Raw genomic sequence first — 19,943 nt, 5'->3', positions numbered from 1 at the left:
GAGCTTTACTCGTACATATTTGGAAGAAAAAAAATACACGTGTCCATGTACTTGTGATTGTGTTAGTACTGCATATCATATACTCATACTTTTCTTAAAACTTTTAACGGGTCTTTACATAATAAATTGATTCACTTAAAATACTCTTATCTGTGTAAACTAGTATGCTCTGCATGTGAATGCCACGGGTATTTTGGATTTGTTCACAGGAGTTTTCATTTCGATAACGAGTCAAAATTTTGGTACATTACGGAGGCAAATGTCAATACATTATTTACTGTGCAAGTTTACTATAACCATAGGTCTGATCTTATATTATAGGAATAAAGTGCAAAGAACAGCTTACGACAGATTTTTATAAAATGCAAATTTTGAAAGTAGACCTTATACTTTGTGTAGGGAAAAGAGGAAGGTGCTTTATACCCATGAGGCTCAGCGCCTTCTAAAACTGAATCTGATCACATTATCTAATACTAGTATGCAAGATTGGTCTAACTTTTATAATATCATTGGCATCTAATTCTAAATTCTAAATATATTTCGAATACTTCTTCCATATATACAAGGAACCTTTGCCATCTTATTTTTATTTAAAATTTTCTGAATACTAGTACTTCTTACCATACAGATATGGTTGTTCATACGGGGCATTGAGCCAGCATAATCTATGCACATGAATACGACGGCGACATAGATCAGCAGTCCTCCCACAATTATCGTGTTATTTATTCTCGGGCTCGACATCTTAATATTCCTGAAAATGAAATATACAGAAGTACATGTAATATTTATGGGTTGATCTCAATCGCAGCTTCTCGGGCCTTTCCGACAGAGCTCCGAAAAACACCTGTACATGTTTTTCCGAGCCTGTCGGAAAGGTCCAAGAAGTTGCGATTGGGGTTGATCTAAAGGTAATGCTACCGGACGCATCACGCTTCTTAAAGGCGCTGTCTGTTTTGCATGTTGAAATATAAAATTTGGCTAAATCAAAATTTAAGTTCAAATTATTTTTTTTTTAATTAAATTTGTTGAATACTCATCATTTGAAACCATGCAGATGTTAAGAATAACATGAACGAATTAAGGGTTTTGTTTTAAATGTAGAAGTAAAAATTACTTATTTTTAGCTCAACATTAATGATTTTATTTTGAATTAAAAATCTTCTAAATTTCCTTGAAAATCCGTCGTTCAAACCATTTAAAAAATGTTTAAAACACCATGGAACTGTTCTTATCATTGTTAAGCTTTAAAATTGAAATCGTTGTTTTTAATATCTACCGGAATACAGACAGTCAGAAGAAAAATCTGCGTTTTGTTAGTCAACAACAATATTAAAAGGCAGACCTGGATCATAATTTTTTGAGCCCTCATTTCCACCGATCCGACGGACTACCTGTACTTTATTATGCATTACTTCCAAAAGTTTGTAACTGATGCACAATTTCATTATTATCGTCACTTTACGCCAACTCACGACTTTTTTTCTGAATCTGTGACATTACTTTTGCATCAACCCTATTGTGCATATATATGTCAACTCATTTCTCCATTTCAATCGAAATGATAATCTTTTTAATTTTTTTTTTTACTGAATATAATGTAACAATGCATAAATAATGAATAACAACATTCATAGTAAAACCGTGTTTTAAACAATTATACATGCTTGTCACATATTTTTAACGTGTTTTTTTTTATTTTGGTACATTTAGATGCAATTATCACTCTGAATTCAATAATTGAAATGTAGCATTGTCAAACGAAACATTTGTCTCTGTCGCTCAATAAACGGCCACTCAGTCTCCTAAAAAATTCCCGTATTTACTATAGTAAAGAGCGGACTAAAATCCAATGTTCTATTGCCTGTGGAACTACTTTCACAAAATCCTCATTATATTATCTATTTACAAATGTAAATGTATTCTCAAAATGTACATGTACTAAGCTATTGACTGATGATCGAATCTTTTGCAACGACCTAAAATCTACGAAAGATTCCACATTTTGAGAATTTCTCCATTGGTATACATTTGAGATTGAGTGCACGTGTACGAAACAGGAGTGAGTGTCAGACGATCGCGACTAAATGACATATTTTGTAAAAAAGTATTTACGAACTCAATTTTTATTTGAAGTTTATGAAATATTTATGGTTCCGACATCAAATAGTTTTCCCCTTAAATGATGTTACTCTTTGAGCATACACAGTACCAGCAATTCTAATGATAATCAGGTTTTTTATTTAGATAAGGCCCGGGTAGATTTTCCCATCGGAATTCGCTCTAAATCATTGCGTTAATGGATAAAATTCGTACATGGAAATCTCATTTCGTGCCTTTATCATTGACATGTATATGGATAATGTTAGAGATCGTGAAAGTGAATCCCTGTGCTATACCTAGTAATTCCAATTTCGCAGGTATTATATTGATCTTTAATTTCTTTGGACTAAAGTAGCATTATTTTTCCAAGAAGCCCGACTTATTAAAAGGATTACTCTTTTATCTCGTGTGGTGTCACTTTACTTGCTTTTTTTTTATTGTTCCCAAAAGTCAGATTTGATCCCGTTTCAATCTACTAACATATCAAAAGATGTCTTGTCTGATTATTTCCAATTTAAAAGCACCGGTTCCTTAAACCCAGTGTTCTGATTTTGTATCATCATACTTTTCTGAAATCATAGGTATCAGTGCAAAATTTATTCAATTATTGTTCCAAGTCAAGCATGGACTAGCGTTGAATTCCCCCCCCCCCCCCCCCCCAACACGATACTTGAACCATTTCAATGTTATGACAACTAGACTATATACTCTGTTCCGAGCTTTTGCTTCCACCAGTTTTCGCTTGATATAATCATAAATACCTTTGTGCTCAGACTACATTCATTCATACACTAATATAAAAAATGTCCAGATTATCTGTTTTGAAAAGCTCCTTCTACGGTTTCAGGCTTCAATACACAACCCAAAATAGAAAGTCTACCTGAATTTTTCATTGCATCTGCCATGAAATAGCCCGGATAATAACGTTGAAAAATCGTGCGAAGTGTTCCGAGTGAGTTCCGAATGGCGAAAAGATGTAATTAAAACATTTCCCATTATAAATCTCCGTAAGAAATTTGTTTTTTGTTCCTGTGAACTTTTATGAGTGAAAAATGATAATATGTCAATGAGAATATCTTGGATATATTCCCTTATTATATATATAAAAAAAATGGTCAAAAAGTGATGGAAGCAATAACTTGGGATAAACTTTAGCCAAATACACCTGTGTTAACTAAATCTAGTTTACATTGTTCAGAGTTTTGGAATAAAAGAATCAATATTTGCTACATGTAATACATGTATACGGCTCTACACTCCGATTGACTTTTATCAACCGAAGGACAGTAAACATTATAGTAACGAAGTGTTTACCTGTTATTTCTATAGTGAATATTGAAGCCAAGAAAACCCAGCGCTACGGCCACCCCTACGGTAATCAACAAAGCAACCAATGAGATCCCGGCATTTGATTGTTGAAATCTTCGTGTGAGGTATTGGAAACTGTCTCTAGGCACAACCCCGCCTAAAATTGATCATTAGAAGACCCATAACAAATTGATAGGTACCAGAAGTCACTAGTAGAGAATTAAACATTAAATTACAATGAAATATGCAATACACAAAACAGTTAAGTATTTTAACACAATTCCAAAAGTGAAAAGGCAGGGCTTTACTGCTAAAAAACAGACTTGTTTCATTAAATTAAACATTTGTCTTTATCATATTTATGACACATGTACTTAAATATGTAGAATATGTTAACACAAGATATTAATGTAATCATACCACTAAACAGGGAATTTGAATCTGTCCACCAATTAATTGAATCATTCAAAGGTTCATACATCGCAACATCGACTCTTTCATCTCCTACAGAACATTGTCGAAAATCATCAACCTCAAATTACATTTATCATAATATGTCATGTTCTAAATAAGGAAAAACGAAGGAGTGCAGACCGTGATTAATTTTGATGAATGCTGGACCAATTCTTCTGCCGTCTTTAAAGGATACTGGACCCTATAAAAACCATTATAGGGTTAAAACCAAATGTATGCGCTAAAATACAGTCACACTCAAAATATCATTCCATGCACCGGTTGAAGTTTACGATAAGAGGGCTGATCGTGACCATTTTATAGACTATATTAATCTCCTTTTCAAAAAGAGCTCTGTATGAAGAAATAGCAAATTATTCAAATTTCAAAGTTTTAATGTGTGGACGTTTTCTTTATAAATGATGGCTCATAACTAAATATATCATTTCTAATATTTTACACTTTAAGAAAGATACATTGTCATTCTTTGGCCACTCAGCCTCCTTTAAACAAGAGATAAATTGAACAAGATTTAAGAACACTAGAAAAATCGCTCTTCATGATGTTTGTAGACATTTATCACAAAATAATATAGTTAGTTGATCATGCAAACTGGGCTAATTGTTTTTGTACCGATACTCCTTGGAAGAACACTTCCTCCATTCCTTTCTGGATCGCATCGTATATATCTGATCGGTTGTACGAGAAGTTTTCCAGTTCGCCACCGCCCAAGTGTTTGATGCTCCTATTCAGGCCCACGGCCAGTGCCCAAGCAGCATCGTAGGCCCAGGGACTGTACTTAGATAGCAACATTGTGCTAGAGTTATACTGAGCGGAAATGTTCTTCATCCATGCTTCATACTCATCAGCTGTCTGCTCAAATGAAGTAAAAATAGATACTGTGGTATCATAAGATTCGTGGTGGCTCAATTGTCATCCACGATTTTAAAACATCTTTCTCGAAATAATAAATTAAGGTTATATTTCCTTTGCAGGTATAAAATAATTCACAAAATTACGTCCCTACATAGCAATCATCAAAAATTGGCGAACCTGGAAAATTTAAGCAATCATCAAAAATTGGCCCCTACGAATTTTAATGACTCCTCAATTACTGTATCTTTCTCCAGATGTTATATTTGCATTGCCAAATATGTAGGGTTGTTTTTAATAAATCTTTACCCCCAAAAAAACTTAATTAATTTTAAGAAGCTATTAGTTTTTTGTCGGAATTTCCGTTCGATCTGTGTAGAAGGAAATATCACTCATATTGCATACATATGGCTGCGATGTTGAGAAAATTTCATTTCCTTCTTTACTTCCTTACAGATTCTTAACAGAATGCCACAAATCGTCTTACCCGGCCAGATATTGTGACCATGTTATCGGTCCGTAGCTGCTTCTGACCAAGGGTGAAATGACCGTAGGCAGAAGCTTTTATGTTGTCAACAGCGCAACTTTCTTGTCCTTCCTCTAACTTGCCGATCCATCCTTTATACAGAGAGTCTGTTAATATCCAGACATACTTCTTGCCAAACATCTTTTGTTTGTAAATCTTAAAGGAAATTTCATTGTTAACATTCTATCACTGAAAAGTCAGTAGTCATCTTGAAAAAGGCCTCCAACCTAATGTTAAATATTTGAAAAAAATATTTTTTAAATTTTTGTCGATTTTTTTTTTTTTTACCTTATTTGATAACTTACCTCACAAAATATATCTGGCGCTTTTGTAGACCTGAATGCACCTATGATAATTCTTGCCCCATATTGCTATATCACAAGAAATAAATGAAGTCATGAATATAAAGTAAGTTTGAAAAAAAAGATAATTATGTTATGATCATACATGTACAAAATTGTTGCATATATCACACGCGTAAGCAACGGTTTTAAAGGAAAGAACAGGGGCGTACAAGGCGTTGTAATTCCCCCACTTGGAGCAATTAAAGACGAACGATTTTCAATTTCAGTTAAAATATTAATTTTTGGCTTGTAAACATTGTTTACAGTGTAAATGTCACGGTGTGAGTCAAACATATGATTTCATTCTGTAAACACGACAGATATGGATTTCCAAATTAAGCTGCACAGCGTTTTATGCAAAAATCTTGATCATTCACTGTTCTAAATTACAAAGTTTAGGTATGAAAGGGTCTTGACTCCATCCTAAAAGTACCTTTTTTAAAGAATAAGTTTTTATTCATTTTTATTAATGATTTATCGAAATGGAGCCTAGACCCATAATGGGTCAAAATCCGTGGTTTTCACCAAAAACATTTCACTTTTATTAAATTATTAATGATTGTCAAACAATCAAAGTTATTCACCGTTCCTGTAGTGTATCAGCGTAGCTCAGTGAGATAGGCGAAGGCTTTTAGACTAGTCTTATCGGATAAGAGGGTGTTCGATTCATAGCCGTCGTTTTATTTTTAATTTCTGTGGTTTTAAGTCAATCACATTTTTTTAATTCATACGATTTTTTTAAAAGAAATATTTAATACGCTCTAGATAATGATCAAAAAACGTTATGTTCATGTTCTTTACACACAATGCCGCATAAAAATAGCGCTAGCACAGATATGATCATTATGTTAATGTTTAGAAAATAAAGTAATAAAACAAACGGATAAGTACAAAGTATAAATGTGTATTTGTTAATTTGTCAGAGAATATGATGTTTTATGTTATACGTGTACTTATGTGCATTTTCAAATGTAAATTTCTCTTTGTATGACATTTCAACATCTGGGTGCGGGGGATTTGTCAGGCATTGTACGCTCTTCTTTTTTGGAAATAGCGGATGCAGGCAATTTCCATACAGAGAAAATAATACGTTGGTTACTCTCTTAAAGAGTGGTACATGTTTTTAGGAGTTTAATATGTGATTGGCCAAAATAAATTCTCTAAGGTTGATACCTAACCTGCCAATGCTGTGTAGTCTAAACGCCCAAGCTTTCTTCAAACCAAGAAACATAATCTTCCTTATAAACTAAAAATTAAACGCTTATCTAATTCTTTTTTTTTAAGTTATTTGCTGTTTCGTTATTCCGTCTTTAACTTTCATATAATTATGAGATATATGCATCGAGTAACACATGCTTTTGTAGAATTAGTGAGTATAGTAAATACTTTATGGAAAGATATCTTGTGTTCATTTAAAAATACAATAGGGTAAAATGGATTGTTTATAAAAACCATCATACCTACCTTGAGCCTCTTTATGACCACATCGACTTCCTGTACGTCCGTTATAATACCGGAAGTGACCAAGGTGATGTTGTTTTCATCCAACAGTTTATGGAACTCGTTCATTTGCTGATGAAAGAAAAATATTTTGCATCAGAGGAGAAAATTGTTTAATGCCGATTGGCTATTGATTTACATTTATGCCACTAATTTCTAAAGATCAAATTAATAAGGTAAATAACATGTTGTGTGTAACGGTATGGCCTATTGTTAAAAAATCAATTAATGTTCGTATTTACAGATTGCATTCAAGATAGAATTTGAAAGACTGTTGTCCTAATCAAATGTGTTGCTTCGTTGTTTTGGGTTTTCTTCGTTTCTTTCTAGTTTTGTGTGTGTGTGGGTTTTTTTTTTTGTAGATATTTAAGTATAGTAGGAATACTAGTAAATGACGGGCACGATTTTATCAAATATCTCTATCTCATTTTTTATCAATTCCATTATTAGATAATTCTTATTTTAGTATTTTCAAAAATGTTTGAAATTATAATCATTTCATGTATCATCTGTTTTAGTCATATTAAGAAAACAAATACTGTATATTTTTTTCTTTCAAATAAAGAACGGTCTTAAAATACTTTTTAAGTGTTGAAAGAGTTCTTTGATACACTCGCATGAACGTATATATTATTTTTGTTGGTTTAATTTTTTTTTAAATTTTTATGAAGACATATGGGTATTAGAAAGCCATATTCCATTGTCAAAAAGAGAAAGATGTGGCTGATACATTTCATTTCATTATGCGTCCTCTGTATCCCCTGGACTTTTTATCTTTGTCGTGATTTTGTTTTGATCTATTTTAGCCAATAACATATTGGAACATTATTAATCCTATGAACCAGAGATTTATTTATGTATGTTTTTTATATTTATACTGAGCTTTGAAATGAAAAGTAAAGGCAGGAAACTTGAAAAAGAATCAATAAGAAAGCTTTTATCATTTGCTTTATCATTTGCGTTAGATTAAATGAAGAAAGAGTTCTTTATATTGGAAGAAATTCAAACAACTTACAGAGACAAAGATAGCTTCGTTGTAAAAAAGTGTTGCAACTTTATTCCATTTGAAATACTTGATCATGGCAATTCGAGCAGGATTAAGATCATCTTCTATATAATTTGTCATATATGTAGAAGGGTACAAAGTCCGGTCCATGATATTGGATGTTTTTGCAAGGAATGACATCTGAATAAAAACCCACCTGATGTTGATAAAACTTAATATATACATGTACATTTCTATTTCATTTCAAAAATTTTTATATCATGCACTCAAAAACAGAACAATCATGAAGGCTCAGTGGTTGCGATTGACAGAAACAGAAGTTTGAACTCAACAGATGACTGGGTTTTTTTTATAACTTGAGATGGCTTGTTATCTGCTACTGTATTTTGTTTTCTATAGATCTATTATTCACTGTAGATTCCTATTTAAACGCGAGGGAATTAATTTCAGCGTAAAATCGATTTTAAAATCTCGTTTTGATTTTTCAGACAGTTTTGAACTACATGTAGAGTAAATTATTGCAAAACATTGGTGATCGCGATTATGTATTCTCGCGATTTGATACAGTACAATGGAATCGCGGAATTAAGTTCTCGCGTTAAATAAGGAATTTACAGTATATCATAATAGGAATGCTATTTTATATTCAGCATTACAGATCCTTAGTCTTGATGTCTTACGTATGAAGCTTTATATTTTAAATTAAATTTTGCTTACACTGTCAAGTTGCCGTCACGGTTGACCTCTTTTACCACTGATTTAATTTAAATATGGAAAAAATATGCCATAACCGTTTATGTTTTATTGCGAGAAGATGGGATACTTAATAAACAGCACAAAAATCATTCAATCATTCAACCGTTGACCAACTAGCTTTAAACTACATAGTTGAAAACCGATAACTTACCTGGGTGAGGTAAAATTTGGGTGTTATCTGCCCAACTATTTCGTAGGGGTTGGATTTTGGAGGTCCAAAAATAGCAATCTTGACAGGTTTCTCATTGATAAGTTCAAATAAACACTTTGCTGCCAAGCCAGGATCTGCCTGAGAAAGAAAATAAACAATTTTTGAGAATGGATTTGTAGTCTTGCTGAGGACTATCAATTTTAAAATCATGCGTAATCGTTATACGTAACATTGTGTTTTTTCTAAAACTTTGACTGTAAACTCATATTATTACTGGAAAAAATCTTCCATCTCTTAACAACTGCATGGAAATATTGAATTATTTTACAATAAAACGTTATTTTTATTTCATTTAATTCTGCAAACCCCGCTTGCGCCCCTTACTACGTTAAAAATTTTGCGTCATTGGTAAAACGCATTATGCAACACGTTACAAATTGATTTTTGTAGAGTTATTACACTGTAAGTTATAAAAAAGTGAACGTTTTTAAATAAAGTTGACTGTTTGTAGACTAAAGTTTACATTAATTTTAATAAATCTAATTTATCAAATGTGAATCTATTTTTATCAAATTTTGCGTGTCATAAAAGTACATAAATGCTTTGATTGCAAAAATTACTGAAATTTAGACATTTGTACATGCCTCCATATTCAACCTGCGTCAACTACCATTTAAAAAAGGCCCATAAAACAATTTGGTTTGAATCCGTCAGTCACAATCATTGTTATTTTGCTATCAGGTATAGATTATTGAACCATATAGAAAAACCAGGCCTGACTTTTGATATAAACATCAAAGAACTACTACTTTTCGTCAACCAGACAGTCAGCTTTTCAGTGAGGAATAATTGTCTTGAATAATTTGTGCTATGCTTCATTTATGTACTTGATGAATTCCGTAAGAGGAAAATAAAGTGGCATGATTAGAATGGGTAGTTTGACACTTAATCAATGAGAGAGAGAGAGAGAGAGAGAGAGAGAGAGAGAGAGAGAGAGAGAGAGAGAGAGAGAGAGAGAGAGAGAGAGAGAGAGAGAGAGAGAGAGAGAGAGATAGAGTATTGACCCCACAAAAAATACTTTACATTCAAAACTACAGAAAAAAACCCTTTCACCTGACTTTTGAGTAATGTATAATGAAGAACATCAAACTGATCTTCCATCTTGTTTCCCTGTTCTCAAATTATATAAGTTTACATTTGAATTAAAAACATGAACTGGAAACATGTTCAGAAGCAAATAGCTTACAGTTAGCATGAGATAATGAATCGTAAATGCTCTGCTAGCATATTATATGACAATACAAACAGAGCAATTGCAGTTGAATAGGCCATTTCCACCAACTATTTTATTTCGACCTACAGAAAAAGTCGAGCGATATTTCGGGTGTGAGATTCGATTTTATCGCTTAATTAGATAAGGAAATGATAATGTCCTCTATACCAATGCCATCCTTGTTACACAGAGTTTAAGTTAGTCTCCTTATCTCCTACATTTATCTGCGTGAATATTAAATCTAATTCCGTCAAAAGAAGAGAGTTAATCAAGAAAAAAAAATGCTATTAAGCGTGTGAAATTAATTCCTAATACATCTTACCAGATTATGAAGTTTATGTGGTAAAAAATATAGTTATTATGATCTGGTGTAACGACTTCACGTGACCACATTGTGGAAAAAGTAGGTCATCTTGAAGGCTGAAACCATCAACACGAGACAAGCACTTCCTATATGTGATGATGTGGAAATCGAAATTCTAAACAATTTTGTTTCGAATAGGTTTTTTTTTTCTTTTTACTTTAAATTTGCAAAAGTCCAAACCCCAAAGGGAGTATGCAATTGCTACATTCTCGACAACGAAAAATATTTCTAATGGACAATTTGCATGCATTCCAATTTCTTTTGTAAATAAATCTCCTGTGATGATATATCTGTATTGGAAATGCTAAAGCTCCTAATAATAACGCGTTTAGTTGAATCTGAATAGTCAGTTTTTGTGACTGACAGTTCATTGGCTAGTTACTGAGAAAAAAATGTAATGAGAAAGGGCATCTTTTGGTCAAATTTATCAATTCTAAGGAAAGGCTATAAAAAAGGATGTCAAAACGTTTGATGACCCTTACTGTTGTATTTTGGGAAAATTCATGAAATCATTCTGAACTTTCCGTTCTTACATAATATTGCGCATTTACAGTTTGAAAACGGGGGAGAATTCGTTGCGTAATGTTTCATTCCATTGCGCCATTTGTTGCAAAAATGCTATCAGTCACGTCATTACCTAATACAGAATATTAATTATACATTAATCAAGGGATTATAAGTTATTCTAGCCTAACTATTATAAACGCAACCACTGCAGTTGGTTCTATGATCACGTGCTTAACCAAGTATAGTCTCCATAGAAATCAACCTTGCAATATTGGCGATTTCTGCATGAACTTCAACAAGAACTATCGTTTTATCTTTGCCTGCATGTGTTGCGAAATAAGATAAAGAAGTATAACTTTATAAACGATATAATCATGGAATTATTAAATTCCTTCAAGAATGTCATTTACTTTACAAACTTTTATTTTCCTCTTTTTTTATTTTTTAACTGTAAGGGCCGGTGATTCCCCACCCATCGTAGAGTTTAATTGCAGTAGCCAGTTGCTTATTCACAGTACAGAGCGCAACAGCACTGTATCACAGTCTTCACGCGTGAAAAGCAAGCTCTTTTATGGCAGCTATTACAGTATCATTACGAAAGAATGCAAAAGATAACAAGAAACGAAAAACAGTAAAGGCATCAAAATACATTCAATTATTGGTACAACTGACTGAAATGATCACGATTGGTCGATATTTTTTTCCTGCAATCATCAAATTGTTTTCTCAGAAACGAATTGTTTGATAGGCACTTATTTCGAGATGGAAAATGTGTCAATTTAATTGAAACCAAACAGTACTTTTCCGCATACTTGGAAGTATAATCATGTATAGTGTTACATAAGTATGAATGTATTGGTCGTTTAGGATTATGTATTGATTGCGTTCTCTATCAGAATGGATGGGAAACACGTGTTGTATTGTTGTTTCATAAACTAAATAATTGCTAATTAAAAAAAAAAGATATTAAAGAGATTTGTCTTTGTTATCTTCTTTGATGTGATATTAAAATCAATATCGAAAAGTCTCCATGAACCCATATAAGAAATCTTCGAGTAATCTTCTAGTAGTTGCGTGCCCATTTGTATTACTATACTTCTGTTCGACCAGCTATAGGAAACATTTTATCCACTTCGTCGTTAATCTAGTAGACAAAAACTATCTTGGGCTTCTTCGTGATTGGAAACTTGAACACATTAACGACCAGTATAGTTTTTGTACTTAAAGTACATAATAAGGAATAATGTTTTTCTGGTAATTATTGATGTACATACATTGAAATTGTAGTGTAGAGTATGATGTATTGATAATTATAATGAATAATTAAAATAGCTGCTGTTTTGCGTTCTCTATACAGTTTTAAATTTCCCTTGATTGATGCTGACATAACACTGATTCAGATAATTGAAAGCATGACATCTTTTTTAAAAAATAAAGTGTTAGGGAGAAACAATTCCATTTTCTACATTGGTACATAGGCCATCCCCAGTAACATCATGCAAGAAGAATTCAGAAGCAACCTCATTTCAGTCTTTAACCAAATTAATTGCTGCAAAAGTTGAATTTCCTACTATAGATATGCATCACTATATTTGAGCAGTGTATGCACATTACTTTATATAGAACCTGAATATGGTCAAATGACAACGTTTTAATACAAAGTTATCAAGGGTAAAATTCCTATGAAAATTGCAAACAGCACGTTTTTAAATGGGTGAAATCATGAAAAAACCCATTTAGATTTGTTTAAATGCGCAGTACTTTATGTAAGTATATCGACATATGTGAACTGATTCATCGAGTGAATATAAAGGTTCCAGATGTATCGTGTGTCAGTCACAGTTGTTAAACGTGATAAGTATTGTAAAGAGAATTACAATCTCTTCTCGTTAAGATAATCAAAGTACTGAAAGGAATTTTAGTTTTATGTAGTAGTACGATGATAGTCTTAAAATGTTGTCTTCGCATATTATAACCCCTTTTAGGGCTGAAATAATAAGGTTTATTAGGTAAACATGTCTAAGAGAATTAAAAATTAAGATCAATTACGAATCTTCTTTAGTTTGTATTAGCATCAGATGTGAAAGCATCGAACATTACAGTACATGTAGTAGGTGCTGGCACGATAGAGATCTTTCAAGCCTGGTATACTTTTGCCACAGCTGCCGTGCGATTTATTTATGTACGACTTTCTATTTTCATGGCAAAGTAACGATCTGTATGTTTTCGGTTTTTTTATGCAAGTAAACATATGTTCACTAAGAAATTCTCGCGGAGAGATCGGGACAAACCCGCACGATGGCTGTGTATATTGAATACCGTGTTATTATAGTTTCACTACTTCACAAGCAGTCTCCATGTATATTATGTACTTCATGAAAATCGTACAGACGCCAAGCTTTAACTGTGCGATTTATTGTTATTTATTGCCGTAACAGTCCCAAGAGTCTAAGTAATAAATTTACGTACATGTTCTAGCTGTATGTCTGACCGATCAGTGCACTTCTTTCGCGAAATGACCGAAGTATATCTAAAGTTTAATGACTTTCAACTGATTAAGAATTAAAGAGTTCGAGATTCCGTAATTTAGAGCCTTACAGTCGTAGCACGTATACGTTACAAGGTAAATACGGCATGTCAACGGGCTTCGTATCTAACACTTAAACTTCCCCGGGCAATGGCATTAAAGAAATGCCAAGGTCAATTGCTGTCCATTTACAGGTAATTATATATATATAATGGTGACGAAAATTAAATAAATTAAACACCAGTAGCTTAATTGAGCACAAACAATTTTTAGCTTCAATTCGTGGTAGCCAAATTTTCGTCGATCGATTTTGAAACCAGGTTAAGTCTTGTATACCTCTCAACCGAGAATACATCGCCATATTAAATATATCTTTTATATTCGAATTATGCAATCCTCAAAAATCCTCCCTATGCACGAAGCTCTACAAAATGAGAAGCTGTACAAAATGCGCGGTCTAAGAAATAGTAATTAATAATTAATAGATGAATCCAGATTACTAGGTAATGAAATTAATGAATAATTTTCTGTATTCTTGAAGGTGTCTATTCGTGTAGCATTTTTGCAGCTTAATTACATCTCTTAAACCGTCGCTGTTCAAAATTCTTTGGTATTTTTTGGTAAGAAAGGAATTCCTCTGATGATTCGAATGAGATAGCATAATCTTTTTGACAAATTTCCTTGCTTAAGGGCAGGCTTTTAAAAAATAATACATTTTATGTTGATTTCCACCTTTGATGTACAGTGAATTCTCTTGCTATCTAATTTGTAAATAAATCCTCCAACCAGACACTACATTACAATTGGGTGTTTGTATTGTAGAAAGATGCGTCTGATGTTCAATATAAACGGAGGATAATTGAAGAAGTTTGTGATAACGTTGTTTAGATTAGAAGATTAAACTCGTATTTTGTAGGTAAAGGCATCAGCTTTCTTTAGTTCATATAAATTATTGAAACATTTTTTTTTTATTTTTTTTTTCACAACACTAGTTATGCACATGCATGTAATTAAAATACGGTCATCTTTTTAATAGTTCCAATCTCCATGGTAGGGAATATGCAACAATTATCGTTCCTTATACTTAAAAAATAAAAGAAAGCAATATTTGCAAAATATTATACATGTAAAAGTTATATGAAAGTATTAACCCTACCTCCAACCCCTCCACCCTACCTACCCCCATCCCCAAGAAGACTGAAGTTTTAGCTATATATAAAAAATATGTACTTGTTTGCAAGATTGGCATTAAGATAGTAAAATTGGCATGTTTGATTTTACATTAGTACCATTATAACAAGACCTTGGACTTTTGGTTGGACGTAGCTAAATATTTCTTGCGTCAAAACAAGTTTAAAAATGACGCGGTTTCAAGCGAAATATGCACCGATTGAGTAGGCTTAGCTCAAAAGCCAGACAAAACTTGTTGATTTCAAAGAGCAATGGCTGATTGACCAGCAATGAAATAGACAGGCTACGTCAAATTGCAGTGATACAACTACTCGAAGTCCAAGCTCTTGTTAAAATTGTTCTAATAAGAACCCTATCAGAAACTAAAAATGCATACCAGTAACTACTAGAAGACTACTGCAATAAAATGTTGCTAACACCGACCCAAATTTGATATTTCAAATATTAAATCACTTTTTAAGATCACACAAATTTTAAAATTCAGTCAGTCGATAAAATATTGTAATACAAAGTTACCTGGGAGTTTTTGGATTCAAACACAAGTTCATGGTTTGGCAAGATGTCTGTCCGTCCGATCTCTTCAAACGCTACTTGAAAGAGGATGTTGTAAAAATTGGCATATTTCGACCAGCTATCATCCGTAGACCCAAGTATACCACCGATGTGCAAAGGCACTTTAGATTTCACACGTCCCAAGAATAGAAACAGGGCAAGCCCACACCCAAATACCGGTACAACAGAGCGCATCTTTTACTGATCTCCACCGCTCTGTAACTCGGGCATTGAAGACGTTTGAAATTTCTATCACTCTTTTAACACAACTATAGATCGATTATTTTGCTGGCTTTTTGCTCTCTCACTGGTTTTCATATACGATGGGCGAATCCTTTTGGCTATATGCAGTGATTTCATATTAATTTTTAGGTCACCTGAGTCACTCAGGTGACCTATTGCAATTGGTCTTCGTCCGTCGTCGTGCGTCGTGCGTTAACAATTTTACATTTTTAACTTCTTCTTGAAAACTACCAGGCCAATCGTTACTATTTTTGGTGTGAAGCATCTCTATGGTAAGAAGAATCTAAAATGTGAAAATGATGGCTCTACCACCCCTGGGGTGCCACTGGCGGGGCCAAATATGCAAAAAAGCCAAATTTTCAAAAATCTTCTTCTCTACTTCCACACATGTGAGGAAGAAACTGAATGCATGGTTATGATGTCCATGAAGCCTTCTACCAAAATTGTGAAATTCATGGCCTCTGGTTCAGGGGTTCAGGCTCTAGGGTGGGGCCAATATGGCCATATAGTTAAAATGTATTAAATCTTAGAAAATCTTCTTCTTTACTCCCATATATATTTGTTAAAAACTAAATGCATGATTATGATTTCCATGAGGCCCTCTACCAAAATTGTGAAATTCATGACCTCTGGGTCAGGGGTTCAGGCTCTAGGGCAGGGCCATATGGCCATATAGTAAAAATGTATTAAATCTTAGAAATTCTTCTTCTTTACTCCCATTTATATTTGTTAAAAACTAAATGCATGATTATGATGTCCATGAGGCCCTTTACCAAAATTGTGAAATTCATGACCCCTGGGTCAGGGGTTCAGGCTCTAGGATGGGGCCAATATGGCCATATAGTAAAAATGTATTAAATCTAAGAAAATCTTTTTCTCTACTTCCATATAAATTTGTTAAAAACTAAATGCCTGGTTATAATTTCCATGAAGCCCTCTACCAAAATTGTAAAATTCTTGACCCCTTTGTTAGGGGTTCAGGCTCTAGGGCAGGGCCAATATGGCCATATAGTAAAAATGTATTAAATCTTAGAAATTCTTCTTCTTTACTCCCATTTATATTTGTTAAAAACTAAATGCATGATTATGATGTCCATGAGGCCCTTTACCAAAATTGTGAAATTCATGACCCCTGGGTCAGGGGTTCAGGCTCTAGGATGGGGCCAATATGGCCATATAGTAAAAATGTATTAAATCTAAGAAAATCTTTTTCTCTACTTCCATATAAATTTGTTAAAAACTAAATGCCTGGTTATAATTTCCATGAAGCCCTCTACCAAAATTGTAAAATTCTTGACCCCTTTGTTAGGGGTTCAGGCTCTAGGGCAGGGCCAATATGGCCATATTGTAAAAATGTATTAAATCTTAAAAAATGTTCTTCTCTACTCCCACACATGTGGGCAAAAAACTGAATAAATGGTTATGATGTCCACTAACTCCTCTACCTAAATTGTGAAATTCATGGCCTCTGGGTCAGGGGTTCAGGACATGAGGTGGGGGGGGGGGGGGGGAGCAATATGGCAATAAAGTGTTAATGCATATAATGTTTAAAAATTTTCTTCTCTATTCTCACACATCTGAGTGTATTAAAAACTGACTTATAATTATGTTAACCAGGAAGTCCTCTACTGAAATTTTAATTTTCATTTCCCCTGGAGTATGGGTTTTGACTCTAGGGCAGGGCCAAAATGGATGTATAGGTGTTAATGCATATAATGTTAAAAAATTATCTTCTTTACTCCCACACACCTGAAAGGAAAACTGAATTCATGATTTTGTAGACCAGATCTTTAAGTTTTTTGCAAAAATTATAGGTTTCATAGTTCTTTTTGAAAGATTTCAGGCAAGGAGGTGGTCGTCATTACAAATTTATAATTTTTCTACTCCAGAATGAAACCTAATTAATTAAATGCAAATATGAGACTCCTCGACAAGTTTGTGTATGGGTTATATGCTACTCAGGTGACCGTTAAGGCCAATTGGCCTCTTGTTTAAAATTGCTATTATAAAACTATCTTGTTGGTTTTTTTTAATTTATTCAAACTTTAATTAACAGAAATGTATTATATTTGGCTCTTTTTCGTTCTTAGTTTTTCATGTTAATAAGAGCTAGATATAGATATTTTTTTTCAAATATGAATTTGAAGTAACGTGGTATGTAAAAAGTAGTATCGACAAACAGGCAGATATGCAGCTAGACGAATACATGTAGTGGCATCTCTCTCTCTCTCTCTCTCTCTCTCTCTCTCTCTCTCTCTCTCTCTCTCTCTCTCTCTCTCTCTCTCTCTCTCTCTCAAACAACCTTTTTGCCAACCGCGGGTTAAACCAACCATTAACCTCGTTGTTTCTGTCACTGTTGTCGGTGTTGTGTTCTGGTGTTTTAGTCCAGATTTTGTAGCTGGTGGGGGGGGGGGGGGGGGGGGGGGGTAGTGTTGGAAGTCTTGGTAGTGAGGGTGTTGGAAATAATGGCATTGTTTTCACATACATGTATATCGCCGCCCCAATTATTTTGCAATTTTGGTGATGTTGATAAAGAAACTATAATATTTGCATCATCGCTTCTGTTGTAGGTGCTGGTGAGTTGTTGATGCTTAAATTATGTTGTTACCTTTCGTTGTTGGTGGTGGTCTTGTACATGTATTGAGTTGAGGTTGTTGTAAATGTTATTAATTATATAACAATTACTGTTATCGATGATGAGTGTAGTTGTTGTTGACTATAAGTGTTGGTTGTGCTTCTGTTATTTTCTGTTGGTGTTAAATTCCGATGGCCTTGTTGTTGGTGGTATTTTGGGGTTGTTGTTAATGATGTTGGTTGTCGATGGAGTCGTTACGGGGTTTTTTTTTCTGATGGTAGCTCGAAATGATTTTTTGGCCGATGTACGTAATACCGGTATTCTAAATGACTCATCTACCTAAACTTGTCATTAAATGACAATAAACTTGAATCATAAATTATATAGCTGATCCCCGTACTCACAATGTAAGTATTTGATAGATATGTGACTCAATGGAATTCTGGGAGGAAGGGGAGGGCGGTAGATAACGATTTTTTTTAATATAAAGTATGTTTCTCCAACGACATAGGTCTGCTTTTTATGCACCTATTTATATATTCATACTTTATTCTTATTTTTAAAAAGATAGCAATATGGCTATCCGATTTGATTACTAGTAAATGTGTTTCAAATTTAACATGTATCAATAGTTTGATCAATTCGTAACTTGAAAAGCGCTGCCAGAGTCCCGTGTTTTGTGTTGTTTGGATGCAACATACCGTTTTTCGTGCAAACTGCCTATTAAAAGTTACTTAGAAAGATTTTTTGAGAACCGAATGAATAACAATTTAATCAAGGATTTGATAAAGCTGAGATGTTTTGCCTTCACTTTATATGTTTAATGTTTTATGGAAACTGCAGGGTAGTGTTGTTCATATTTGTATTAAGGAATATACGTAAGCTATTTATAGCTACCACGTGATAATGCACCGAAGTGGCAGTAATTAATGTACAGTACTACCTGCATTTAATTGCATTGACATCTATTTCAAAGGATATAACTAAGATTTTGATCCGATTCAAAAACAGTTATTTAATATTACGATTTTAAAAATAACAGTCAAAATTAGACGCTAAAATGCCCATATATATGCATTCATTCAAGATTCGCAAAAAAGTACCTCTTTTGTTCTTTGCTGCATGTAATTCACATTGAAGTATTACATGTATTGATAATAAATTCGTTTTTACCCATACTTGACTAAATCAATTTTATTTAAAAATGAAAAAACTACATGTATATGCACTTTGATTGTCATTTCGAAAAAGGGACATGAGTTTCAGCATTCAATATACTAATTGAAAATTTCATTGCGAACTGATCACGCATTACCCATAACGGAGAAAGCTTTTATAGGCCCTTTGATAATCGTAATGAATATGGTCATAATCTTAATAAATCGCGGGAAGGTTGTAAAAGGTTTTCAAAGACTATTGCTTTAAATTCACATGGGACCAGAGGGAAAAATACACCTACTAATAACTCCTACTCGACTGTACTAGGTTGACCTTATAGAAATTCGCTATCAAATAAATGATTTTTATTCATGTTAAAACCCATTTATGTCTAAATTCTATTTTCGCTCAGTGGTTTTGAGTATTTGGGAATTTTAGTATTGTTTTTGCTTTTAACTATATTTGAATTATTATACAAATATACATTGTTATCAATTTGACAATATAAGGTGTACTGTATACATTTACAAGCA

General features: G+C 33.3%; 1 protein-coding gene across 3 annotated transcripts in view; it reads right to left on the bottom strand.

Annotated features, from left to right (window-relative positions):
- Window positions 1-15,761, bottom strand: part of LOC105330246 (gamma-aminobutyric acid type B receptor subunit 2) — a 28,956-nt gene extending 13,195 nt beyond the window's left edge. The window contains exons 1-11 of one of the 3 annotated variants that reach the window (XR_010713992.1): window positions 15,399-15,761; window positions 9,021-9,158; window positions 8,123-8,293; window positions 7,072-7,179; window positions 5,569-5,634; window positions 5,225-5,419; window positions 4,498-4,737; window positions 4,006-4,066; window positions 3,832-3,915; window positions 3,418-3,568; window positions 622-754 (exon numbers count right to left, since the gene is read on the bottom strand). Coding sequence is in view for 2 of the 3 variants with exons in the window: in XM_034445348.2 (XP_034301239.2) it covers window positions 622-754; window positions 3,418-3,568; window positions 3,832-3,915; window positions 4,006-4,066; window positions 4,498-4,737; window positions 5,225-5,419; window positions 5,569-5,634; window positions 7,072-7,179; window positions 8,123-8,293; window positions 9,021-9,158; window positions 15,399-15,629 (1,578 nt within the window). In the remaining variant the exon portion in view is untranslated. Of the gene's footprint in view, window positions 1-621; window positions 755-3,417; window positions 3,569-3,831; window positions 3,916-4,005; window positions 4,067-4,497; window positions 4,738-5,224; window positions 5,420-5,568; window positions 5,635-7,071; window positions 7,180-8,122; window positions 8,310-9,020; window positions 9,159-15,398 lie in introns of those variants that run through there. The other 2 variants (XM_034445348.2, XM_066084614.1) reach the window with 2 other exon arrangements.
- Window positions 15,762-19,943: the final 4,182 nt, after the last annotated feature.

The sequence above is a fragment of the Magallana gigas genome, chromosome 5 (assembly GCF_963853765.1).
Source record: "Magallana gigas chromosome 5, xbMagGiga1.1, whole genome shotgun sequence".
NCBI classification, from domain to species: domain Eukaryota; kingdom Metazoa; phylum Mollusca; class Bivalvia; order Ostreida; family Ostreidae; genus Magallana; species Magallana gigas.
Note: the sequence above shows the minus strand (reverse complement) of the source record. Positions and strands in the feature narration are given on the sequence as shown.